The sequence below is a fragment of the Eptatretus burgeri genome, chromosome 7 (assembly GCF_056783735.1).
Source record: "Eptatretus burgeri isolate ZD-2024b chromosome 7, Ebu_testis_v1, whole genome shotgun sequence".
Classification (NCBI taxonomy): Eukaryota; Metazoa; Chordata; class Myxini; order Myxiniformes; family Myxinidae; genus Eptatretus; species Eptatretus burgeri.
Genome location: NC_140967.1, coordinates 29,514,987 through 29,542,981, shown reverse-complemented (window position 1 = coordinate 29,542,981; position 27,995 = coordinate 29,514,987). Strand labels below are relative to the sequence as shown.

Below are 27,995 nucleotides of genomic sequence, written 5' to 3'. Positions count from 1 at the left end.
TAATCCTGCATCATCTTTATTCACACAAATTTCCAAATGGGCAGAGGCTTCTGCTCTGGAGATGCAATGAAATAGTCAGATCAATGGAAACGGAAACAAAGCACTGAAATAAAAAAATTTTAAAAGGCAATATTTCATCCAAAGATGCCCCATATTCTGCCAATCAGAACAGGCCAAAGAAACAACCCAGCACATCTGCAAATAAGGAATCCACCAGTTACAACAGTACCGACGCAATTCCATCATTCCCAAAGTCTCAAGTTTAAAGTCCAATATAAACTCAGCCTGACCAGTGAATACAGTGGAAGCATCCGGCACGTCCTTCAGAAGCTTCTACCGATCAGATGAAAATGGAGATAGAAGAGGAAGGACAAACGAATTTTTGGTCCAGCCACCATTAACATGACAAAAGACTTGTCAAAACAATGCATTTTCTACCTTGCATCATCTATAACCTCATCCTCAACAACATTCACATCCGCCAATGATTCGCTTTCCAAAGCAAGCCTCGGATGCTCACTGTTTCCAGCCAACACGTGATTGCTCTCGTCGGCCTCACGAAGAGAAATAGGGTTCGAGTCCTCCCTGTCTGACTCCTGCTCGCTGGTGTGAGGAGAAATGGATGGCGGAGTCTCCAAATCGGGCGATGTGGGGACTTCTGTTCCCTTCGGCGGCAGGAATTCGGATATCGGGCTCAGCAGGACAGGAATGTCAAGGCAACCGAGGCAAGTATAGTGGGGTAATCGAGTCAGAGGTACACCTGCAAAAATATAAATAACAAGGTAAACGTCAGCCCATTCGTACAATGTCTTTTCCTCATTTGTAGTTAGAAAGATGTTGAGTGGCACCACTTTTTAAAGATAGCATTTCAGTGTCCCTTGAGAATTGCCCTGAGGGCATCAAGAATCAAACCACATGTTGAACAGAGCAAGTTTGGAAAATGTATTTTGTTGATTAATGTCACAGTGAAAGGAAGAGTATAATCATCTTCCCTCCCCTCAATAATCTTTTAGCAATAAAGAGATAGCAGATCAAATTAATGCACATTATAGTTCAATAAAACCACAATTTAAAAGTAATGGCCTTCCCCCTCAAACCCCTTGGCCCCTGAAGCTGTGAACCCAGATCCAACTCCCATAAACCACGTATTTGTCCCTCGTCCACAAATACCCCTCAAATTCAAATTCACATTCCAGTACACCGACGTCGACCAATGTCTGTCCCGCAAATTATTTACATACAAGCTCCCCCACAAGTCCAAAACCAATGCAAGCAAATAAGAAAGAATCAAACAAAAGAAAATTAAAAATAATAAAATAAACGAGACTGTGCTTCAGAAGGAAGAGGAGGGTGTCACATTGTCATCGTACCGAGTGCGTGCGCTAACTGGCTTGGAGGGAAGAGAGCTTGCAAGCAGCGATTGAGGAAAGGCAAAAGTTGTTGAACGTATGTCGAGCAGAACCTGGTGAAAAGGTCCTCTTCGGCTCGGCTGAAAGTAGGCGCCTCTGAACGGTGGAAATCCACAATGGTGAAAGTCACCTGCACAGACAAACCAATTCAGTACATGCTTTCCAGTGGGATACGAGTAGAGTATGCTCTTTTTCACCAAAATATAGAATAAACTCCCAATATGCTCATTTCCCCTTTCCACAAAAAAAAAAAAGAGAAAGAGAAAGAGAAAGAGAAAGAGAAAGAGAAAGAGAAAGAGAAAGAGAAAGAGAAAGAGAAAGAGAAAGAGAAAGAGAAAGAGAAAGAGAAAGAGAAAGAGAAAGAGAAAGAGAAAGAGAAAGAGAAAGAGAAAGAGAAAGAGAAAGAGAAAGAGAAAGAGAAAGAGAAAGAGAAAGAGAAAGAGAAAGAGAAAGAGAAAGAGAAAGAGAAAGAGAGAGAAAGAGAGAGAAAGAGAGAGAAAGAGAGAGAAAGAGAGAGAAAGAAAGAGAAAGAGAAAGAGAAAGAGAAAGAGAAAGAGAAAGAGAAAGAGAAAGAGAAAGAGAAAGAGAGAGAAAGAGAAAGAGAAAGAGAGAGAAAGAGAAAGAAAGAGAGAGAAAGAGAGAGAAAGAAAGAGAAAGAGAAAGAGAAAGAGAAAGAGAAAGAGAAAGAGAAAGAGAAAGAGAAAGAGAAAGAGAAAGAGAAAGAGAAAGAGAGAGAAAGAGAGAAGAGAGATATATATATATATATATATATATATATATATATATATATATATATATATATATATATATATATATATATATATATATATATATATATATATATATATATATATATATCTGTTGTTTAAGTGCAAAATCCACGATATTGTTTCGTATACATTTCATATTAATGAGAACGTTGTTTTTAATTAAGGAAAAGTCAAGGTGAAGCAGGGCAGTCCCCAGGTAATGCAAATAACTTGGCTGGAGGAGATGGCCATTCTGGGTTTTCCAATGGGGAGCATTTACCCAAATCTAGGATGTGTAAATGTGGGATTTACAAATTTAAAACTTGCCCAAATTTAACCACCCACGATACAATACGTTGGACAGTAATGGCAAAATCTTATACGTCAAAATAAACCTGTACTGAGAGATGATCACAATGTAAACAAGAAAAAGGGCAATGAGAGATTGCAGACCCTAGTCAGGACTTGTTTTATATGGTGTTTGTGTAGTTCTTTATGGTGTATTTTGTGGGGCATTTGTGTAGTGGTGTGTTACATAATTAATTAGAACGGGCACTCGGTAGAGCGCATACCTTCGCCGCCACTACTTTTTTCCGGGCACATTTGAAAAACGTCATTTAAAAACATCCATGACGTCACAACCAGTCTGATGGACGTCAAATTTGTTGTTAGACGTCATTGAGGGCAGTCCAACAAAATGGAATGATAAACACTGAAAAAAATCTAAAGTTTAAAAAAATGACGTCATCTTGTGACGTCATTTTGACGCACTTCCAATGACGTCACTACCAATTGCGGACTACCATCCTGAAAGCTCTTATTTCACGGAACATTTTAACGTTGGTTTCATGTCAATAGCTCTATTAGATCTGAAGTTATGCCTACAAGTATATTTTGACCTTGAGTGTGACCTTGACCATAGAGTTAATTTGCAAAACCTGTTCATAAATAAGCAGATATTTTGGTACTGATCATAATGCCTGGATTTGGGACAATTACCTTTACAAATTACATAGATATTTGAATATAAAATATCAGGACATTTTAGCCACAATTGAAAAACGTTATGTTCAAACGTCAATGACGTCATAACAGTCAGTCCGAAAGACGTCAAATTTGGTGTGTGACGTCCTTAAGGTAAGTCCTACAAAACGGTATGATCAAAACTGATGAGGTCGAAAATTGAAAATTTATGTCATCTTGTGACGTCATTTTGACGCACTTCTGATGACGTCACGTCAAATCTGACACCACGTACCTGAAAGGTGTTTCGTCATGGAACAATATGGCGTTGGTTGCATGTCGATAGCTGTCTTATGAAGGAAGTTATGCTCAAAAGTTTGTTTTTGACATTTTCATGACCTTGACCTTGACCTTTGAGCCGATCGCTCCCAAAATCTAATCAAATCGTCCTTGGATAATCACGAATCATCCCACCAATTTTCATGCAATTCGGTTTAATACTTTCTGAGTTATGCGAATAACAAACAAACACACATATTCACAAATAAATAAATACACAGCGACCAAAAGATAACCTTTCGTAGAATGCGGAGGTAATAAGACATCATTAGAACTGCCACTTTACAACTGCTGACAGTGATGACGGGGTACCAAGACTTCTTGCTTTGATGCAACCCCACTTTGATTGGACACCTGACCCTGACCCATGAGGTTTTTTTATTTTTATTATTGAACTGAATTTGGAATGGGATTAAAATAAATTCATTTAACATCAAATGGAAGAGCAAATCGGTTCAGTCCTGCATTGGAGTCATCAGAAAGAACCCAAACAAGCAAAAAGCAAAGATGAAGTCATCAGGAGGAACCTGGATAGGATTCGCATTTCAGATGCTACTCCTCTACTATCAAATCCCTCCTAGCACAGCCAAGTGAATCTTATTCAAAAGAAAAAATAAATAAAAATAAAACAAAAAGGACCCAGATCAAAAAATAATTAAATAAATATGGTTGCTAGACCATGTGTCCGATCAATTTGAAATTTAAAACATGTATTCCCCATCACTACTAGATCACAATTGACGTTTCACGTCGATCAAGTGGTTCCAGAGAAAACATTATTTAATATTTTTCTTCAATCCAATATGGCTGCCAAACCATGTGACCTATCAATTATTCCTGAACAAAGTTGAACACCCATGGCTTGAGGAACATTTGTGTGAAGTTTCCCTTCGATCTGTCCAGCCGTTCTGGAGAAGATTTTTGTAGGTTTGAGGGTATATCCAATATGGCTGCCAAAACACGCGACCAATGACATCATATGTGTGAACTTTTTGTTCTTCACGGATAAGCGGTCGGTCATACATGTAAAGTTTCACCTCAATCTGTTCAGCCATATCAGAGAAAATGATTTTTGAAGGTTTTCTTTTTGTTTTGTTTTTTAACAATATGGCTGCAAATCACATGACCAATGAAATGAAAAAAAATTTCTGTGGATCATTTTATCCCTCGATGACTCAAAAATTTTCATACTGATCAGATGTAGCATTCTACTTATGCAATTATGATGTCACAACGAAGGCACCTATGACATCAATTTAAAAAAAAAAAAAAATCGCACAAATTCCCCATGAGTACTTGCCATGTGCCAAGTTTCAATTTTTTCCTTGGTTTTGGTTTCTATACGAGGATACAAAGGTCCAAAGTTTTTGTTTTTTCAACATAGCGGCCACACCACGTGACCTATGACATCATAATTATCAATAAAACATTCTACATCAGCACTGTCGTCGCTATGGTGAAAATTTCATCTCAATCCGACAAGCAGTTGCAGAGAAAAACACTAAAGTTCTGTGCGAGACAAACAAACAAACAGAAATGGACCCAAATGCAATACCCTCTCCTCCGGCGAGTGTAAACGTTGAAATAGTTAATTTATTAACTTGTCGCAAGTTTACGATACAATACGTTGCAGAAACTACACGGGAGTAATGCAAGAATAAATTCACACAGGAGCGGCACGATGAGCCCAGATAAGGCTGCTGGTTGTCCACCGGACTTACAGGACCATGAATCGCCAATAATTCGACCGCGTGGGGTAGGGTTAATTGCCAAACTTCAATATACCTAAGTACCCACGTGGCAAAGCTTACTGGGGAATTCACACCCTCGACAGGCCTCGAGCGGAATGAGCCGTCACTGTGCTCAAACGGTGTGTAACCCGAGCGGATGGTTACTGAGGCCTGTCGGTCCAAATGAACAATTTACTGCTTCACTATTTCCCAACACGCACCGTGCTAAGCCAATGAAAAACACAGAAATGAGTTGATACATTCAAAAAAGGGGCACTTATTTATAACAATAATCGGGGAGAGGAAGACAGAGCAGAGTCATCACGAATAAAGAAAGGTATTATGAAAAGAAAACACTTAAACAGCTCTACTTAACAGACGGGACCCACGGACACAGACACACACCCAAAAGAACTGGACCCCGTGGGTCGATCTCGGTCAGGCCGGGCCGGGGTACCTGTCCGCTCTGTGCGGTCACACAGATTCCGAACCACTGGTGGGACTCGAACCCACGACCCAAAATCCACAGCTTAGGATCCTGGCTGCTCGACTTCCAAACCTGCCCTCCAAAGGACTGCAGGCCGCTCCAACCACGACCACCTGCAGAACCCTCTGCAGTTGCCACGATCACACGGTCTCCCCAAAAACTGGTCCAAACCAAGCCAATCTCCGACCGTCTGCCGCAAACGCCACAATTCTCCGAACTGCCGTCCTCTCCCCTTTCTTGAGTAGGGAGCGGCTTCTTCTCCCCACCACTCGCCTCCTGATTGGACCGTGGGTTGTCAGGCGACTCGTGGCGGCCTCCCGATTGGCTGGGGCGCGTGTGGTGCTCGCCCTCCGCTCATTGGCTGGAGGAAACGCTGTCTGCCCCTCCTCGGAGCACAGCTTCGACCCGAGGAGACGAAGGCTCCGCCCACGTCCTCAGCCAAAAACACATGCGTAATGGCAACCGGTCGAGTGCGGGAAGGTGGCGTTGCTGTCGTGGATGTAGTAGTAGTAGTAGTAGCTGTAGTTGTTGGTGGTGAAGAAGCAAAGATGGGCGTTGTCATTGTTGGTGGTGAAGAAGCGAAGATGGGCGTTGTTGGCGTTGGTGGTGAAGAAGCGAAGATGGGCGTTGTTGTCGTTGTTGTTGGTGGTGTAAAAATCCTAACTATAAAATAATTCACAGCGCACGTACAATTAATCACACATTTTAACATACGACGGGACCCTACCTAGAAACACATACTTACCGATATAACTTATCAATAAGGACTCTGGCTGTTGTGTGTGATGGGTTCCAGATTCGTAACAATAGCTGGGTCACGATTGAAACCCAAGCTGGACAATTTTGAGGTGAATGTGCGTACTGCTAGGTAATCCTGCCAGCCCTGGTTGTCCACGACTCACGATAAAAAGGAGAGATATAATTAATGGCCAGAAAGAGGATGGAATGTAAGATAAAACAATTACATATTCTGTAAGCATACATCTGGGCCCAAAAGTTTGCATGCACTTGAGCAGAATCCAGTTGACTTCCATTTATACCTCTTTTTTCCACAATAATCATAATTCTTTCCATTCCTAGAACAATTTCAACCATTCTCCCTTGTTTCTATCAACGGTTTCTGCAAGCTGACAGTTTAATTCATGATGTGACAAAAAATAGCGGGTCAAAAGTTTACATACAGCACACTCAAATATTGTCGAATACTTTGTTGTATGGCCTTTAACCTTTAGAACTTCAGTCAGTCTTGCAGGATAACCATCAATCAGCTTCTTCCAATTCTCTGAAAGTATTTTAACCCATTCTTCTTGACAGTGTTGGTAGAGTTCAGTCAAATTGGAGGGTTTCCTCTTTTGCACTCTCTTCTTCAATTCCGTCCACAAATTCTCTATTGGATTGAAGTCCGGACTTTGAGCTGGCCATTCCAAAACATCAACCTTGTTCTGCTGAAGCCATCCAGCAACCAACTTGGAAGTATGCTTTGGGTCGTTGTCATGTTGGAAGGTCTAGCGACGTCCGAGGTTCAGCTTTCGAGCAGACTGCTTCAGGTTCCCTTGGAGAATCTCCAAGTAGTCTTCCTTCTTCATGGTGCCATCCATCTCATACAGTGCTCCTGGACCACGAGCAGCAAAACATCCCCATAGCATGATGCTGCCACCACCATGCTTCACCGTGGGTATTGTGTTCTTCGGTTTGAAGGCCTCTCCCTTCTCTCACCAGACGTACTGTTGGTCATTGTGGCCGAAAAGTTCCATTTTGGTTTCATCAGACCAAAGGACACTCCACCAGAAGCCTCTATCTTTGTCCTTGTGCTTTCTTGCATATTTCGGCCTGGCTTCGCAGTGGCGTTTTTGAAGGAGGGACTTCCTTCACAATCTGCAGCCTCTTAGTCCGTTTCGGTGCAGGACCCTCTGGACGGTGGACAGTGACACCTTCGTCCCTGAAGCCTCCAATTATTGGCACAGGTGTTTCTTGGTAGTCTCGGGGTTGAAGCGCACCTTTCTGACCAATGCCCTCTCATCGGTTGGTGTCAACTTGGACTTCCGGCCTGATCTTGGAAGGATCTTGGTTGTCTCAAGGTCCCTATACGTCCGCACACAATCTGGACAGATGACCGCGGCACTTTTAGTTGCCTAGATATGGCCCCAAGAGAAGTCCCTGACCTATGCAACTGGATAATGCTCTTCCTCAGGTCTTGAGAGTATTCTTTTGCATTCCCCATGCTGGCTCAAGTGGAAATAGGGCCTGAATGGGAAACCTAGACCCTTTATACAGCCATAGGAGCACTAGCTGACCGATTACATAACAATTATAATCAGCAGAGAGTGGGGGACACAATACAAGTGATAGAAGGCCATTTCAGAACATTATAGGCCTTTTGAAAGCCAATCATGCAGCGTCACCTTGGTGTATTTAAACTTTTGACCCGCTATTTTTGTCACATCATGAATTAAACTGAATAAAATCATCCAAAGTACAAAAATTGCAGAAACAAGGGAGAATGGTTGAAACTGTTCTAGGAATGGAAAGAATTCTGATTATTGTCGAGAAAAGACGTATAAACGGAAGTCAACTGTATTCTGCTCAAGTGTGTGCAAACTTTTGGGCCCGACTGTAGATAGCTTTTCTGGATTAAAGAATAACTTAAAGTAAGAAAAACGAGATCGAAGTTGATGGTGGGCACGCCATCACAAATCCCCACCCACCCTTCCCACCGAAAGTAAAGTTGAAATATGGCAAAAAAAAAAATTCCACAAGGAATGACCCAATGTCAAATTTGGAGTTAAAAAACAAATCTTGTTTCGACCCATGACAACACAAGTCCCTACCCCCTGGGGATCAAATCCAAAAATGTCATTACACATTTCATGCATACCCCAATGTTGAGTACAGATCCAGTTTCATGAAACAAGGACAAATGTGTCCAAGAGCAGCGTCCTAAAGGTTTTGTCGGCTAAAAAAAAAAAAAATTTTTTCAGCACGTGCCTTGATTAAGCCAATAGCGAGACCCGTCATAATGTATTTACGTATATAGTGTATTTACGAAATAAATAATGTATTTATGAAATTACAATACGATAAATGGAATAATCTTTAAATAGTAACGTGAACTTTTCGAAACTTTAAAGCAAATGTCCGAATATACTTAAAAGTTCATGATAGACGCTCTCAAAAGGCACCGTCAATGCGAGGATGTGTACATGTGCTTAGTATTTAAGGAGATCCGGATCTTGTATATACAAGAGCCGAGTCCAAGAGGTTAAGGTTTTGTCTTAACAAGAAGAACAAGAAGAAGAAGAAGAACAAGAAGAACAAGCAGAAGAACAAGAAGAAGAACAAGAAGAAGAAAAAGAACAAGAAGAAGAACAACAACGCCGAGCTCTCTATGAGCAGTGTTCGCGACGCGAGACGTTGCTAAAAATGTTTAAAATGTATCCAATTGCATTTTTTGTAATTGACCTTTTCACCACACTCCATGGCCCCGAGGGTGGAGCCAAAAATGATACTGCTCTCGCACTTTCTTGCTGTGTGGTGATCATAACTACCAAGTTTGGCGAATTTCTACCCAAATATTTTGGAGATAGCGTGATGGACGGAAGGAATGGAATGACTAAGAAGAGGTTAGCTCAACTGTGATGGAGAACGAATCATAATAAATGGCCAAGACAAAGGACACGACATGAACAACTTCAAGAAAATGGCAGGAATGAGTCAATCGGACAGGTGTAGGTTCTGCAACACGTTAACAGAAAGCATGAGTCACCTCCGATTGGGATGTAAAAACTCATGTCAGAACAGCTGTACACACAAAGGCACAACAAGGTATGTCGAGTAATCCACTGGCACACATGTATAAATTTCTATATCCCAGTTCCACAAAACTCATGCAGACATAAACCAAAAGCAAAGATTGAAAACAAGGAAGTACCGCTCACATACGATCTGATTTTATCGAGCGTGAACATAAAAGCAAAGCATTGCTACCAGATATAGAACTTAGATGCAAAATAAAAATATACCATCAGAGATGGGGAATCCCCCGCCATTGAAAAATAATTGAAATCAGATAAGCGTTTTTCCATTTATTACAAAAAACATTTTTTTCAAGATGGCCGCCCCAGACGGCCATCTTGGATCCGGTCACGCCGAAAAATCAATAGGGTTCTTCCTTTTCAGGTGGTACATGTGTGACTCAAATTTCAAATCGATATGGCGAACAGTTTATGAGTTATCACATTCACAGCTATAAATGTCGACGCCCAGCCAGCCAGACAGACAGCCGGACGGACGACTCGGGTGACAACAATATCCCCCTTCCGCCATGCGGCGGGGGATAAAAAAAAACTTGGCATTGCTAATTAAAGTTTCAGTAGCCAGCGATTTTGGCCGAAACACAGAAATCAAGAAAATGACCAAATAACAGGACCTCAAAAATGAGGTGAAAAGATCTTGGAGGCTGAAGAGTGCTTAAATTGTACCAGTGATAATTGGAGCAATGGGAATAATAAAGAAGAACCTCACGGAGTTCTTAAAAACCATCCCAGGGAACATTACTACAAACAGACTGTGGTTGGAAGCTGTCCAGAACTTGGTGACAAACCTGAAAAGAAGAGCCCTCAGAACAAAACTTTCAAAAGAAGAAACTTTCACAGCTTGGTCCCTTACTGAAACAGAGATGGATACGTCGAGACCTGGGAGATACCGTACCATATTTTGAAACCCGTACATGGAGATAACAACCGAGGAAAAACACACACACACACACACACACACACACACACACACACACACACACACACACACACACACACACACACACACACACACACACACACACACACACGCTACATAAAAAGGAGAAAAAACTGATCCCCTGAAATATAGACCGATCGGCTTACTTCCATTCCAATCAGCGAGGTCATGGAATCAATCATTGCTTCAGACATCAAAAAATGGATGGAAGTCCTCAATATCACACACAAGATCAGGACCGTCTCTCGACATATCTAGTGCTATTAAAACAGACTGGCATCCCACCTTGCTCGCTAAAATGTATGCCGATGGCATCCAAGGACAACTGCACCCTTGGCTCACCGACTTCCTCCACTCAGGTAGCCAACGTATGGCAAACAGAATCCTTTCATCTCCTCTCCTGTCAACGCTGGCGTCAACAAGGCTGTGTGTTGCGAAGCTGGAAGCCATGAGCACTCAACATACAGGTCCTATAGAACAGTTATATCGGTAAGTATGTGTTTTTAGTTGGGGTCCCCGTCCCGTGTGTAATGGGTAATTAAATGTACATGCGCTGCGAAGTTATTTTGATAGTCAGGGTTTTCTTTTATTTTTACACCACCAACATCAACTACAACAACGCCAGCATCACCCTGACCTTCACCTTCACCACGCTCTGGCCGATGCCATGGTGGGCGGAGTTCAAAGAGGAGCCTCGCGGCGGCCCTCGACCAATCAGCGTGCTACCAGCGGGGTGGCCGTCGCTCAGCCAATCAGACCCCGCAACGGTGTGAAAGGCGGTCCGCGTGACGTCACCACGCTCCCGGGCCAATCGACGGACTTGCCGCTCGTTTTGGCCAGTGACAGGGCGACGAGTGATTCTGCGTGCCAAAATCGTCCAGTGAGGGGGAGCGGAGGCATCCCCCAACCCCCCAAGACAGGGTGAATAAGAGTGCGAAACGATTGGACCACAAAAATAACTTAACAGATCCTTCCTCCGCCAGAACCGCAAAGGTTGTGTGCTGCGTCTCTGTCGGTGAACCAGGAGAGAGAAACGGGTGACAGGAGTGAAGATCGCGTTTGCCCGACACGAGTGGTTGTCACGTTCGCCTCACACGCGAGAGGTCTGAGTCCCACCACCCCGCCAGCTCGAAGACCACACGAGGTGGACAGGTCCGAGGCAGGCTCTGGTCTTTAGCTCGCCTTTCCCTCCGAGCTGGAGGCCTCAATAAAGGCTGTGGCCACTGGTTCTTGGGTGTGTGTGTGTGTGTGTGTGTGTGTGTGTGTGTGTGTGTGTGTGTGTGTGTGTGTGTGTGTGTGTGTGTGTGTGTGTGTGTGTGTGTGTGTGTGTGTGTGTGTGTGTGTGTGTGTGTGTGTGTGTGTGTGTGTGTGTGTGTGTGTGTGTGTGTGTGTGTGTGGCGCCAGTCCATGAAGTAAAACTGCATAAGTGCTTGTACATAAATTGCTATTCCTTCTATATTTGAATAACTCTGCCTGGTGTAGCAGCAAAGCAAACCTGTTGTGCATTTTGTGATACAAGCACCAAATTTGGCACAAATGTACATTAATATGTTGCGAACATTTTCAGATATTGGGCCACTTGAAATTCTCTCTTTATGTCCGCCATATTGGATTTCAAAAAGGCCACCACTTGAAATCTACATTTGCTATTATCTCTGGACGTAATGCAGCTATTGACTTAATTCTGGTATCTAAATGTATGTTTTTGGGAATAAGGAATCCAATGGTACCATTTTCAACTTAATATTATCTATCACAGTCTGTTATATAATTTTATTTGGAAAATATCTAGGCAAATATTGGATTCAACACAATACTTTGAAAAGAATGTCTTAAGGCCCGGTCACACCTTGACGTTTTAGCCAACGTATGCCGATTTTTTAATTTTTTTTTTCTAAAACGCTGGCACACGTTGAATACGTGATGGGTAAGTTTTGATAACATTGAGAGCATGCTGAAAAACACTGCCATACGTCATTGTACGTTGGCTTTAAACGGTGTACTTTTTGGTTGTCCTCAAATTTTTTCATGCTTGAAATTTCACGACGTATGCCGGCGTATGACTCACACGTTCCGCTACGCTGGCCACAAGTTGTATGCACGGTCTGCGATCGTTGACAGACGTCAACACATGCTACTTGTAAGTTAATAATAAGTTGAGACACGCCGAGGAAATGTTTAGCGTACCCGAAATTTATTTCTAACCGATGATTAACGTGTTGTTGACACGTTACGCGATCGTTGCCACACGTCGACAGACGTTACTTTTAAGTTACTCATAGGCTGAAAGACGTCGGTATAATGGATCGTCCTTGCGTCAGCGTCCACGGCCACGGCCAGGACACTTATTTGCAGCATTCTTCAAACTTTTCTTCGGCATGACGAGGATGTTCACACTTCGGTGTCTAGCTTGGCTATGATTCCAATTGTCCATCGGCAGCGTCTATTTAAAATAGTCGAGTTTGAGCGTTTTAACACGTTCAGAAGAAACGCTTCAAATTTCAAAACCCCAACGTCAAAAAACAAAGGCGAGTGACAGCAATTTAAATCGTTCATTGTAAACAATGAAAATAGTTGAGTGATACCGTTTAAAAGTCGTTGAGTGTGAAAAAAATCAAATTGTTGAGCGCAAGCGTCTACTTTCAATAGAAACGATTAAAATTTCCCAGCGCCAGCGTCAAAAAACAAAGGCGAGTGACAGCAATTTAAATCGTTCATTGTAAACAATGAAAATAGTTGAGTGGTACCGTTTAAAAGTCGTTGAGTGTAAAAAAAATCCAATTGTTGAGCGCAAGCGTCTACTTTCAATAGTGGAGATGCAGCCATTTAAATCGTTGAGTTTATCATTTAAATCGTTAAATCGTTAAACGCAAGGACGATCCATCATAACCCACACCCTCCCCCTCACACTCACCTACTACTGCCAACATGAACAAACTACTACTAATACTAATACTGATACTGATACTGTTACTGATGACATGGACATCGACTCAAAAAGGACTAGAAAACACTGTTGGGTTCCCCTTTTATGAGCAGCATTTTTATATACCAATTCCCAAAACCGCTGGGAACACGTCTTTATATGGCAGTTGTAACCTAGAAACACGTTAATTTTTTTTTTTTTGTCGACCGGAAGACGTCATTGGAATATGTCTACATACGTCGATGTGTGTTGGGACTACGTAAAGAATTGGTTCAAAGCACGTCAAACATAAGTTAGAAATAAGTTTCGCGTAAAAAAGACATTACCGCGACGCGTTTCGACTTATGAGTAGCTTATAAGTAGCCTTTGTGGACGTGTGTAAAACTTATCCCCATCGCATGCGGAACGTGTGTCATACGCCGAGTACGTCGTAAAATTTTGAACATGTTTAAAATTTCTTGACGTACTCTACTTACTACGACGTATGATAGCGTACTTTAGCGTTGTACTCACGTATACCAAACTTACTCATACCGTATTTGACGTGCCCCAACGTTTTAGACACATTTTTCTTAGGTCGGCATACGTTGGCAAGATCGCCAAGGTGTGACCGCGATGTTGACACTTCCATTTCTACGGCAGTTATGATTCGAATCGTTATGCGTCAGCCTTTTAATAGGCTACGTCACGACATCGTCGGCGATGCGTGCAACGCGCTATGCCTAAGTTAGACTATTGTTGGGCATCGGTTGTGTAGGCCAACAACAGGTTCAGCATTCGTTGGTATAAGTTATCTATAACACAACGAAACGTTCTGTGTCCGTTACCAATGCGTTATACATAAGACCAAGTCGCTATGAATACGTCCGAATCTTTAAAAAAAAAAACATCAAAAGTTCAACGTAAGCCAGCGTTTTACATACATTTTAATACGTTGCTATCGCTGGCTAAAACGTCAAGGTGTGACCAGGCCTTTAGTTCTGTAAATGTCTTAGGGATAATACTGACATGCTATATGGTCTAGTATTTGAGGCTCGGTGTACTGGTATCTGAGGCTAGGTATATACCGGTACTGAAGATACGTGTACATAAACAGTGTCATGTTAACAAGTTTAGCATTGCCACAAGTACATGTATGTTGTTGACTCATCGTCATGTGCAGTCCCCTTCACACACACAGAGGGCTGTGCACTGAAGGGCAGCCTTTTTGCACTTGCAGCGCCTCACACACCCTTTCTTGCACTTGCAAGAAACTAGCTCAATGCAGCTGTGAGCTGCCTCAGTTAGCCTGGTCCAGTAAGGTGTGTACTGTCCTTCTCCAGGCCTTGACCAACCCCAGTTGGTTGGTGGAGGGAGCTCTGGTGCTGGCAGCAGTATCTGACCCCACACATGTCCACCTTGATACACTGCCCTCTTGACATGTTCCTCCAGAGCTGCCTTCGTTGGAGGGATGAGCTGCACATTGTTCTTCCTTGCGAAGTGTTTCCTCCTGGCCTTGTCAATGTCTGTGCATTTGCTGGTTCGATCATACAACAGGATCACGAACATCTCGATGATGCGCATTGCATCGTCTGGTATGTCACGAGGTGCAGAGGACAGCAGCAGCAGTGCCTCAGTGAGTTCTGGCAGTACCGTCCAGACTGCCCACGCAGTCTTCTTGCCATGTCTATGAAAACTAGACACAGTGTCGCATCCAGTTAGAGCGTGGAACATTGGCAGCGCACGAGCCTTCTCTCGTCCCAATCCAGCTGCTATTTCGTGTGCTGCTAGGTATCGGAAACTCTGGCCTGTTCCGAATACCAGCCACAGTTTGTCTTCTGGTTGCAACTCCTGTGCCAGGGACACTGCCAGCACCACATCGGTATCTACAGTCCGGATGAGTATTGCATGGTGTCCATGCTGGACTGCGTGAGATGCATGCAGCAACATCTGACTGTCAGCTTCTTCATGGTTACATGGGGCGAGTGAGGTCAGATCTGGCAGTAGTGGCTTGCTGAGCACTGCCTCTCCATCAATAATGACGAGTTGCTTGTCCTCCTGGTCAAACCATTCCATGAGAGCTGCTGAGAGGAACCTGAGCAGCTCGGTCTTGTTGCTGTCCACTCATAGGAAGTTCTGCCAGTTTCCTGGTATGGCTGCGGCACCCACCACAGGTCTCCGCACACCTTGTCCCCGCTTTGCACGTGTACTACCTTTCAGTGAATCAGCAAGGTAAGTATCCCAGACCAGATCCAGGCGTGACACTGTTTGCAGCTTCGTGGACATATATGGGATGAAGATCTGTTGTGCATACTCTTCAAAGGTCTTTGATGCAGCCGGCTTCAGCATCTGGACGATGGCTGCTCCATCAAGCACAATACAGGTCGTGACAGGAGTCTCTGTCTTTGCGTCGGAGACTTCTTCCAAGCATGTGAGATCACTCTTGGTACCAGTGCAGAGGCTTCCACCATCAGACAATGCAGGAGGACATGCCTGATTCTCGTGACAAAAGAACTCCTCAAGGTTTCCATCCCTCGTCTGGTAGCCAATGTACAGGCGTGCGAAGAGTTCACGGTCATTGTTGATGGAGGCGAGCTGTTGCTGACCTATGCTCTGGCTTCTTGGAGTGGAAGTGCTGAACACCTTCAGCTTGTTACGAGGAATGGGTGCGTCCACTGCCTTTGTTCTGTCCAACAGACACTCTCTTGTGAAAGCCTCGAACTGCTCTTGGCCAATCCTCTTAGCATTCATCACGGTCTCCACAGCAGCAGGATCAGCGATCTCCTTTGTGTCCAGTTTGACTACATCCTGACTCTCCTCCTCGAATGGGTTGCCCATCTCCTCTCTGACACCGACGAGAGAGAGCGAACATCTTTCACAAATGAGGCCTGTACACTTGGCGTCTGATCATGATGACGTATGTCTGCTGTTTGCCGTCTCCAGTGTTGGTTCCCATCCTGGAATTCTTCGATCACCCTGGCAACTTCTGGTCCCGCAACCATCCAGCGACGTATGGCACTGGGGTTGTCAGTGAGCCCAACTGCTCCACCCTCTCCTTTGATGCAGGCATTATTCTGCTCATGTGCCTGGTCAATCGGGATTGAAGAGAACACCCTCTGTATTTTCTGAATGGTGAAGTGGCTTTCCCTGAATTTCCTGGCTACATCTGGGTGTTTGATGGTGAGTTCGGCCATGTCCTTCAGGTGCACTGGTATCCACCTAGCATAGTGGGTGTGATCCAGTGCATGGAACCAGGGGACCAGCTCTGTCAGAGCATTGAGGTACATCATTAACGATCACTGCCTGAGAGAACGCACATACACTAGAACTAACAGTTCTAGTTCCAGCACGGTTGCCCAGTAGTGAAACTGGGGGATGTCTTCTCCTCTCTGGCAACACCAATCTTCAAACTCCGGAAGGTCCTCTGCATCCCTGGTTTCTCCCAGACAGTAGTGGTTGTAGGCACGGTGATGCAGGATATACAGTGCTGCTGCAGTCACTTGATGTGCTCTTCTTGTGCGCAAGACAAGACATTTCAAGTGGCGGCCATTTTGAAATCCAATATGGCGGACATAAAGAGAGAATTTCAAGTGGCCCAATATCTGAAAATGTTCGCAACATATTAATGTACATTTGTGCCAAATTTGGTGCTTGTATCACAAAATGCACAATTCTTTTGAATGTTTGGGCTAAGCCGCCACACTAGCCTTCTTGTGTGCACCCCTGCCCCATTATAAATAAATACATTTGTTAAATGTATCAGTTCGTTGCTGTGTTTCTGCCATTGGCTTAGCGTGACGCGTGTCGGTGAATTATGAAGGCTGTTGCCGCTGTAAATGTACGATTGGACCGACGAAACTTCGGCAACTCTCCACTCGGGTTGCGCACGGGTCGGGCACACTAACGGCTCGACTCGTACGAGGGCCGTCGAGGGTGTGAATACTCGGTAACTCGCCACGTGGATTTCTAGGTATTTTAAAGATTGGCAAATAACCCTGTACCATGTGGTGTAATTAATGACGATTCACGGTCGGTCCGGTAAGGGACCCGTACTTGTCGGAGTTTTCCGAAAGGTACGATCTAGATTCCGGGTGCTCGGTGGAGTCGACTCTACAGCTCCATCTAGCGGTCGTGCTCGTCACTGATACCCGGCCCGCAACAAGTATTCTGGGCCCAGTTCATGATTTTCATCAATGATCCTATTCATGATCTTCATCAATGATCTTTCTGACTCAGGAAAATCCTTTATCAACATGCTGATGACTCCACCCTGTGATGTGACATCCCTCATCCTTCAGACAGGAAGGCTGCAGGCTCTTCCCACTCTTCAGACCTTAAAAAAATTAAAATCAAGAAAAATCACAAGCTGGCCAAACATTTGGAATAGGTCTTTCAATTCTGACAAATCTTACACTATCACTTCTCTCTCCGAAAGACCCATCCGGCAAACCCTCCCTATCTACTTTATCAACAATCCTCTTGACGAAATTCAGTCATTTAAACTCCTGGGTCTCATCAGCCATGATATTTCTTGGGCAAACCACATTTTAAACTTGGCCTCCAAAGACAGCCTCCATCACACAAAACCCTTCCTTGGTACAACTGAACTCTATCCCACCAACAAGGCCTTCAGCCACAGCTTGATGGAGTACTGCTCTCCCATGCCTCACATCTTGCTCAGTTTGATGCCGTGCACAGATCAGAGGATGGGTACAAAAATATTTCAAAGACTTTGAATATCCCTTGGAGTGCAGTCAAGACAACCATTAAGAAGTGGAAGGCATATGGTATCACCAAGACCCTGCCTAGATCAGGCTGTCCATCCAAACTGGATAACCAAGCACGTTAGAGACTGATCAGAAAGGCCACCAAGAGGCCAATGGAAACTTTGAAAGAGATACATGCCTTTATGGCAAAGACTAGCCACTGTGTGCATGTGACAACAATATGTCAAGCACTCCACAAGTCTGGCCTGCACAGTAGGGTGGCAAGAAGGAAGCCATTACTCAAAAAGGACCACCTTGAGTTCTGTTTGAGGTGTGCAAAAAACAATCTGGAGATTCTGAAGCCATGTGGCAAAAGGTTTTGTGGTCTGACGAAACCAAGATGGGACTTTTTGGCTGAAATGCAAAATGTTAGTTTGGTGCAAACCCAACACAGCAGATCACCCAAAGAACACCATCCCTACTGTGAAGCATGGTGGTGGAAGCATCATGTTATAGGGATGTTTCTCATCAGCAGTGACTGGGGCACTTGTCAAGATTGAAGGGAAAATAGATGGAGCAAAATACAGAAAAATCCCAGAGTAAAATCTGCTGCCCTCTGCAAGAAAGCTGAATTTGGGACAGAAGTTCATCTTTCAGTATGACAATGTCCCAAAACACAGCTGAAGTTACACTGGAGTGGCTAAGAAACAAAAAGATTAATGTCCTTGAGTGGTCCAGTCAGTGCCCTGACCTAAATCCAATTGAAAATCTGTGGCATGAGTTGAATATTGCTATCCCTCAACGCTCCCCACACAACTTCACTGAGCTTGAAATGTTTTGTGCAGAATAATGGGCAAATGCTACTGAATCAAGGTGTGTAAAGTTGGTAGAGATCTATCCCAACAAGACTCACAGCTGCAATTGCTGTCAAAGGTGCTTCCACCAAGTATGAACTCAGGGGGGAGGGGGGTGGACACTTATCCAATCAAGATATTCTAGTTTTGTATTTTTAATTAATTTTCTGAAATTTGTTTTTCACTTGGAAGTTGTGGGTTATGATGTCTAAATAAAAGGTGGAAAAAGTCTGATTTAATGAAATTTAATTCCAGGATACAAGGCAACAAAAGGTGAAAATTTTGAAAGGGGCTTTAGACTTTATAGAGGCACTGTGTAAAAAGAAATAACTAACATTATACTAAACAGCTTTACCCAACTAATCTATTTTACAACAAACATGATTCTTTTAATTATAAAAGCACTTCCAATGGCCATCATCTATCTATAATTTCAGCAATCTGTGTGTGTGTCTGCCTGCCTGTCCGTCTGTCTGTATGTATGTGTGTCTGCGACCGCTGTTTCTCGACAACCCCTAGTCCGATCTAATTGAAACTTGCCAGGAATATTGCTTGCGACCTGAGGATGTGCCTTTTCAAGGTTTGATATTAATCGGACAAGTGGTTCCCAAGTTACGGCCATTTATTTGCCAACCAATGACAGGATACGGTGCAATGACACAACGATTGACGTCAATTATTTTATTTTTTTTGCACGATTGACGTCAATTCTTCTTCTTCGTTTGCTATGACATCACAATTGACACTGGGGACCTGAGCATGTACCTCCACATCGGATCACTCTCAAGGTGGGTATGGAAGCGGCCTGTGTGGTTGTCGTTTTCCGCACATACGGCCATGCGAGAGCGAAGGAACGGCCTGTGTGGTTGTTGTTTCTGGCACGCAGTTTGAAAGTTCTTTTTTTTGCACGTATGGGCCCGCACTAGTCTATATATAATTCCAGCAATATGTGTGTATGTGTGTATGTGTGTATGTGTGTATGCGTGTGCGCGTGCGCGCGCGCGCGCGCGTGCGTGCGTGCGTGCGCGCGTGCGTGTGCGCGTGCGTGTGCGCGCGTGTGCGTGCGCGTGTGTGCGTGTGTGTGTCTATCTGTCTGCGACCGCTGTTTCTCGACAACCACTGGTCCGATGTAATTGAAACTTGCCAGGAATATTGCTTGCGACCTGAGTATGTGCCTTTTCAAGGTTTGATATTAATCGGACAAGTGGTTCCCAAGTTACGGTCATTTATTTGCCAACCAATGACAGGACACGGTGCTACGACATCATTATTGACGTCACAATTCTTCTGTTATTTATTACTTACGAAATCTTATATTGATGACTTCTGTCCTCTGTTTGTGCGTTTGTGTGTGTTTGTTTGTAGGCACGATAACTCGAGAACGGAAGAAGCAACCAATGTCAAATTACACCACGTGATTCAGGAGGGTGGTGGCGAGCGCCGATTACATTTTGGTCAAAATCGGTCAAAGGTCAAGGTCACAGTGAGGTCAAACATTCGATTTTTGATGGTTTGGTACAGATAACTCGAGAACGGAAGAAGCTACCAATGTCAAATTACACCACGTGATTCAGGAGGGTGGAGGCTAGCGCTGATTATATTTTGGTCAAAATCGGTCAAAGGTCAATGTCACAGTGAGGTCAAACATCCAAAACATTCGATTTTTGATGGTTTGGTACAGAATCATCGTAGAAACTTCTGGTTTGCGTCGCTACCTTCTCGAGAGACAGCTTTTATAAGACAAGGTCAGAGGTCAAGTTGACGATTTTGTAAGTACCAGTCTGACTGCTTGTTTATTTTTTATTGCACGATTGTCACAATCCTTCTTATTCTTCATTTGATGATGTCACAATTGACGCTGGGGACCTGAGTATGTGCCTTTTCAAGGTTTGATATCGTTCTTCTTCATCCGTTTCAGCTGTTTCCAAAGTTATGGTCATTTATTTACCAAACCAATGACAGGACACGGTGCTATGACGTCACAATTGACGTGACAATTATCAATTTTTTTTTTCTGCACGTACGGGCACGTACTAGATAAACTAATAAAACATAATATGAAGGAGAAACATTGTGCATTTTCCAGTGATTTCTCACACATTTGGTTTTCCTTGACATTTTTTGTTTTCAACATGCAGCCAATTGTGGGTCAATGACTGCCTCCAATTTCCACTGTGAGGCCTGAACGCACCAAACTATCTTACAGAAATGGCACTCACGTCGCACATCTTCTCTGGACTCCAAAATTTCAAAACCTGTTTGGGATGTATGTCTATATGTTAAACTAATCACAATGGCAAATATAGTGGACAAATGATGTGCTGTACATGTTGTATTGTCAATTCTGTTCAAATCCCCCAATGTCCTTGCCTATGCATGTTAGTAGTACAATGCAAACTGGGCTTCCCTGCTGCTGAGAGAGAGACAGAGACAGAGACAGAGACAGAGACAGAGACAGAGACAGAGACAGAGACAGAGACAGAGACAGAGACAGAGACAGAGACAGAGACAGAGACAGACGGAGGTGGGAGTGTTTTCCTCGAAAAGATGAACTTTCCCTCATATTGACTGACGTCTCACAATGTATCCCACCAAAACGGTCAAGGCAATCAAAACATACATACATAAATAAATAAAGTGAGTTTCTAATGCACATCTGACTCACCTTTTCTAATAGTTGCTGCACACAAACGCTCACATCATGGGCAAGGGCGATGGGGCAACAGAGACGAAGATCATTAAAAGCTGTGAGCAATCCATTAACAAAACAAGCGAGTGGTGGGAAGTCGATGAGTTTCAAGGGTGGTTGTAGAGTCATTGGCGGCGTGGCTTTTGTCTCTCCTACATCTGGCTGCACGTCACCCATGTGCCCAAGTCCAGTTGGTATTGATAAAAGTGTAAACCCATGCATGTCATCGATAAAGGATTCCAACGCCCAGGCAGTGGCCTTGTCGAAAGCCTCATACGCAAGTCGTTGAAACATCGGTGCGAGAAGTGCACGGAAATCTCCACCAATTCGTCCCAGCGAAAGGCCAAAGTACATGCACTGCTCAAGCAGAGAGTCAGGCCTTGCTCCACCACTATTCCTGCTCCCATTCTCCCATAATCCAGCCTCAAGAACCGACAGAAAGCAAAGCACACGGCGTGACATCCAACTATGGAACACAGCCGTGGCCTGTGCACCATCGACTGCCTCGTCGTCGGCGAAAACAGCCCGGTACTGCGTGACAATGTCAAAAAGGTGCACTCGGCAAGCTTCAATCGACTTCACCAGGTGCTGGTGAGGGTCATCACGAGGAATTGCAGAGAGCATTGCCTCAAGCCAAGCATCGCGCACTTGCAGGAACTTCAGCCGGAGCTCTGTGTCACGAAGGGCATCGAGGCGACGGAGATAGGAGACGACACGTAAGCATGCGGGCAAAGTCACTGGGCCGCGGAGTTGATGCAGGAGCTGGGAGAGTAAAAGTTGGGATGAAGCACGCACATCAGCCACGATTCCTTGAATCACAGGAACAGAGGAGTGCTTTCGTTCAAGGCGCTTTACGTAGCTGGGGAAAAGGTGAAACAGGGGAAAGATAGTGGGAAGCGTGTATATTAGGGTAAACACTGAACATGAGAAAAATAGTCTTGGATGCAAAACTGAGGTCCCATAATGAAGCTTCCCAAGTTGTCAATTCTATCCTTTAACAATACGCAACTTTCAAAATGACATCTTCATGTTAACGAGGCCTTTTGCGCATGCCGTGTGTGTGTGTGTGTGTGTGTGTGTGTGTGTGTGTGTGTGTGTGTGTGTGTGTGTGTGTGTGTGTGTGTGTGTGTGTGTGTGTGTGTGTGTGTGTGTGTGTGTGTGTGTGTGTGTGTGTGTGTGTGTGTGTGTGTGTGTGTGTGTGTGTGTGTTTACACTGACTCGGTTATGCTCACCGGGCACCTCAACCCATACAAACTCCCACTGTCATCACCTACCCCCCCCTCCCCCCCTTCTCCTCCTCCTCCTCCTCCTCCTCCTCCTCACAAACATGATTAATAGTTAATATAATCATTTTAATCTTACCCTGTGAATTGACAAGCCCCAGGTATGACACCTTTCTATCGGTGTTCAGAAGCACCCAAAACAGATACGGTGTCTCCCTCTGGAAAGTCCACCTGAATGTTAGCAACGATGGCATCGTCTTTCCAATTGCGAAGATCCATTAAGTCACCAAGCCTGGCCAGGTTCACAGAAGGCAATCCCACAAGGTTCAAAGTCCATTCACTGACAGGGATGATGGGGAGGTTGGGTAGAATGTACCGTCCACAGGCCTTGCACGGGCGCACATCGTCGGGAGGTTTGGCAGTACGGGCAACAAGACATGGGCGAGTTGATCAGCGTTCTCCAAATCTTTCGTTTTGCAGAGGCACACGCCTTTATCGTGGTACTTTTCCAAGTATTCTCGGCTTCTTTTAGACACTTTATGAGCCATTTTTGGTCACAATCCTTATCTAGCACACAGGGTACATGTCTCCGCCCCAAGGCCATTGTCGCCAGGGGTTTCTGCGCATGTGCGCCGAGCATTCTGCGGCGGGTTACGTCGTTCCGAAAGTTGCGGATTGATAATGTTGCTTATTTATCCCGGCATTTTGTGTCACCAGTAGAATTCCCAACCGACTCACCCAATGAGTTCCAGCGCTTCATCGTAGTAGCCATTACGTACACATGTATGCATCAGCTGTGGGATCTCCAGCACCTATGGAGGACAAGACATCACACGTGAGCTATTATTAAAATGAGGAAAAGACATCATACAAAGTATGACTCAATTAATGCCCGAGCGAGCTTTCACAGAAAGTTTATTTTAACCCGATAAAATAATGAATCATTGGCAACGATTCATCGAGTTGGAGAGTCAACATCCATTTGCTTCCGGTTCCGGATTCTTTTAGAGCCAATCACCATCTTCTCTGCTCTGAGGATATCTATTCCAGAATAGACTTCTTTAACAGTTGTTAACTGCTGGTGTTAACTCGTCGTATTTGCACGTCTCATACTCTTCGTACCCTTGTTGAACTCCTTCAAGTGCATTTCTGTACTCTGTTAGTGTCCATGTCGGACAGGTGTTATCATGGGCCGTTTTGAGGTTTGTTGCTCCGTTGCCTCCCCTTCCACTTTTCATACATTCTCATGCTTGTCGCCCCACAACCCCAATAGCCCACTGTCGATATATTGCTTTTTACCGCTTCCTTTTCAATTATAAGCAGTAGGTTTTTTTTTTATTATTTGCATGTAACCCAGGTTGTTGTTTTTTGCCTGCAGAGCTGTCAGTTGCCAAGACACCACCCAGGTAAAGGTATGCATCAGAAGAATGTGTTGTATGCTTGGGACAAGATCGCTTACAGGGCGGGTACTCTGCGAGTGATAATAAGATGGCGTTTCAATTTCTACAGGTACAGTGCAGTTAAGAACGTGTTGAGAATACTATAGTCACACTCTTTAAGTTAACATGTTGACAGCAAACTCATTTGAAATCTCCAATTTAATTAAATGACAGCATGTTTAACGATGCACATCTTGCAGCGGTATTTCTGTACACGACTCCTTTCACACAAGTTACCAAGCGAGACCTCCTTCGAGATCGAAGATGTATATATATATATATATTGATTTCCGCCCGCCACGTGCGGACAGCCGCTTTTAGCCGAATCGCGGCCGTACGCCCACCGGACGAGCAATCCAGTCGCAGCCTTCCGGATCAAACGCCGGAATCCAGCTACGGGTGTGTTTTTAATGCACACCACAGCCTTGTCAGTACTCTACCCGCACACTACAGGTCCGATCGCCGAACTGTTGATTTACCTAATTATTCGTGCGGGAAGGCTACCGAGAGGTTGTACCTCAACGGGAGCTGCTTGGAAACGAGCCACGTACGCCGCTCGCTCCGTTCTGCGGATACTGAGCGGTGTATTTATCGCGCAGCCCCGTTGGAGCCGATCACTTTATCGGCTATTAAACAGCCAGCTATTATTCCAAACTTAATGATGGCAGTTCAATTAAGGGAAGGGATGCAACGACAGACAGGAACCTGTACATTGAGACAGGCACATTTATTTCCACACACGACGCAAGCAATGAAGAAGCATACAAGCAGTTTGCAAGGAATGAATGGGGGGGATGGGACAGCACACTAGCCGAAAGACCTGCAGCCGTATCTATTTATTATTCACATGCATTTATACGGGTTTACTTATAGACGGCGCCACCAGCACACACACACCAACACCCAGTAAGAAATAAAAAGGAAAAACATGACCATGTGGTGAGCTCCCCCGAGCTTGTGTCCTCCACGTTCCGGCTTCGCACACGATCCAAGGTGGCTCCGTCACGACCACCGACCCAGCCAGAGCGCCTTCGGTCCGGAGCGCCACCTCGCTCACGATCTCTCGATCTGCCTCAGCTCAGAAAAGCCCTCTCGCGCTCTCGTTCCGCCTCAGCTCACAAAGCTCCCTCTCCTTCTTGAGATTCTCCTCAGCACAAGCTCCCTGGCGTTCCGCCTCTTTATCACCAAGCCCCGCCCCCTTTTCACCTCCCGCCCCTCCTTCCAGCACGCGCGGGAAACTTCTCGAAGGAAGCGTTTTCCCGCCAAATCGGGGACGCTCCCTCGCCGCTGTGCTCGTCTTTTTCCACTCGCAGGGGGAATCTCTCGTGTTGGCCGCGGAGACGCCATTTGTTTGGGGGAGGGGAGGAAGGGTCGTCTGCCTGCTTTCCCTCGACGAACCAGGCTTTTGGTAACCATTGCCGAGGTGGAAACGCGGTGGTGTGGTTGTGATGGTTGTGGTTAATGTGGTGGGGCTGACACTATGTGGTGGTAGTAATGGTGGTGTGGCTGAGGTGGCATGGTTGTTGTGGTTGGTGGTTGAGGTGATTGTGGTTGAGGTGATCGTTGTTGTTGTGGTTGGTGGCGCTTTGTGGTGGTAGGTCCAAAATAAAGATAGTAAAAGAAAAACGGCTAACTCAAAGACCACAGCCCGGTGACACGAATAATTCCCTTAGACATCGGTGGGGAAATCTATCTGAACACAGACTTATCGACATAACTGATCTAAGGACCTATATGGTGCTCTGTGAATTTCCACAACTGTAACAATATATATATAAATATTTTTAAAACAAGTCAGTGAATATGTATATTAAATGCAAAATTTACAAACCCTATTTCAATAGTGTGTAAAACTGTGTGCACGTGATGCAATGTTAGTGAACGTCTGGATGAATGATAAATATTTAAATAGATGCAGGTGTGGGCAAACATTCCCATCAGAAACAGGTGTGGCCGACGTGGACATAATCCACATTTATCGAATGAAATTGGCTTGTGGTTAAATTGGCCAATCAGCCATGAAATCTCCTGGGCTGACCACCTTGCAAAGCTAGCCTACAAAAGTACAATGTCAGGTGCAGACTGGGCATCCTCAAAGTCTTACCTTCACAACTCAGACTGACCCAACGGACAATGCATTTGTCCGGATCTCAAAGGAGTACAGCTCTCCGCGATGGGCTCTGGCTCCGCCGTCACACCCATCTCTCAATGGGTCTGGGCAATCTAAAGCTCTATTGACCGTTTTTACAGCCATTTTTCCCTGCTGTGCAGGGGTTGGGCTTTTTCTTGAGGCAATGTTTTATGGCCGGATGCCCTTCCTGACGCCAACCCTGGTCGCCTCTTACGACACACAGGGATATGGTATACCTATTCTAACCGGGACATACACCGGGACCAGTACACTGGTACTCATTTCGCTGACCTCGGAAGGATGACAGGCTGAGTCAACCCCCTGGTGTTAATTCAACAGCAAACGGGGCTTGAACTCAGGACCCTGGGATCCCAAGCCACCACCCTAACCACTAAGCCAACACCAGGCTTGGAATCTAAAGCTCTGATCAATATAATTGGCATCGCCCATGGTGAAGTGAAATCACAAGTTCTGATGCTTTTATAGTGCAGGCAGGTTGAGTGCAATTTTTGTTTTTTTCCCTTCCTCTCCTCTGACCGCCCTTTTCTGGTTAAACTCTCACAATTGAGGTCGACTACACACCTCTTGTCTCAAGTTTGTGGAACCACCTTCCCGATGCTGTTCAATCCCACTATTCCCTCCAGGAATTTAAACAGGCGGTACACTAATCACCATCTCATGGCATCTCATGGCATGTATTTATGTACAAGCACTTATGCAGTTTTACTTCATGGACTGGCGCCACACACACACACACACACACACACACACACACACACACACACACACACACACACACACACACACACACACACACACACACACACACACACACACACACACATCTCTCTCTTTCAGACGAAACCAACCACGTGGTACCAAGTAATATAACGAACCTCCAGGAGGTGTGTGTGTCGAGCCAACGCCAGGGAGTTCACACGACGTCCCCGGCACAGCTGCTCCCCCTGAGAGGCCAAGTCGTCACAGCGCCCAGCCAGAGCCGGCAGCGCGTCCAGCACGGCCTCGAGCCGGCGCTCCACAAGCACGAAGTCCTGCAGAACTCCCGCCGAGCACTCAGCCGCACGGATGAATGTTCTGTAGTGCTGTCCGGCAATGTCCCGAGTGTGCATGGCCGTTTTGGCCGACTCGGCGGCCAGGCGAGCGGGCTCCCCGCGCAAACGGTCCAGTCCGTGCGCAGCCAGCTCGGACACGTACCAAGCACACGCTGGATTCTGAAAACATGATTCGGACGGGAAAGCAGCGCGTAACGAGTCCAAAAGGTCTCCAGCGTTGCTCGATTGGCTCTCACTTCCGACATCCACGTTCACATCCGCCATTGAAATGCGCACTTTTCCTTCCACACACTTGTATCGTTGTTTTCAGGGATTTTTTTTTTCCGATCCATTTTTGTAGATATAAAAGTATGTACACGTTCACTTCGTACACTTTAACTTTAATTATCCTCTTATAATTAGTAATCAACGCATCACTCGAATTTGTAAAAGTAAGAAGGAGATGTTTAATCGAGCTTAGCGAAATACCGACAACACACCCCAAAATGTACAATGAAAACTCATACTCTAATTCGAAGAACATTTCTCGCTACCCTTATAAAATAA

General features: G+C 44.8%; 2 protein-coding genes across 2 annotated transcripts in view; both read right to left on the bottom strand.

The window, feature by feature from the left end:
- LOC147022917 (uncharacterized) overlaps nt 1-27,995 on the bottom strand; it is a 395,784-nt gene that overhangs the window by 336,864 nt on the left and 30,925 nt on the right. The gene's annotated exons all lie outside the window — the stretch shown is intronic.
- On the bottom strand, nt 4-27,751 carry COG8 (component of oligomeric golgi complex 8). The gene is made up of 5 exons (XM_085887894.1): nt 27,273-27,751; nt 23,545-23,618; nt 21,560-22,442; nt 1,371-1,539; nt 4-760 (listed from the first exon to the last, which is right to left on the bottom strand). The coding sequence occupies exons 1-5, from the start codon at nt 27,711-27,713 to the stop codon at nt 435-437; spliced, it is 1,893 nt and encodes a 630-aa protein (XP_085744020.1). The 5' UTR covers nt 27,714-27,751; the 3' UTR covers nt 4-434.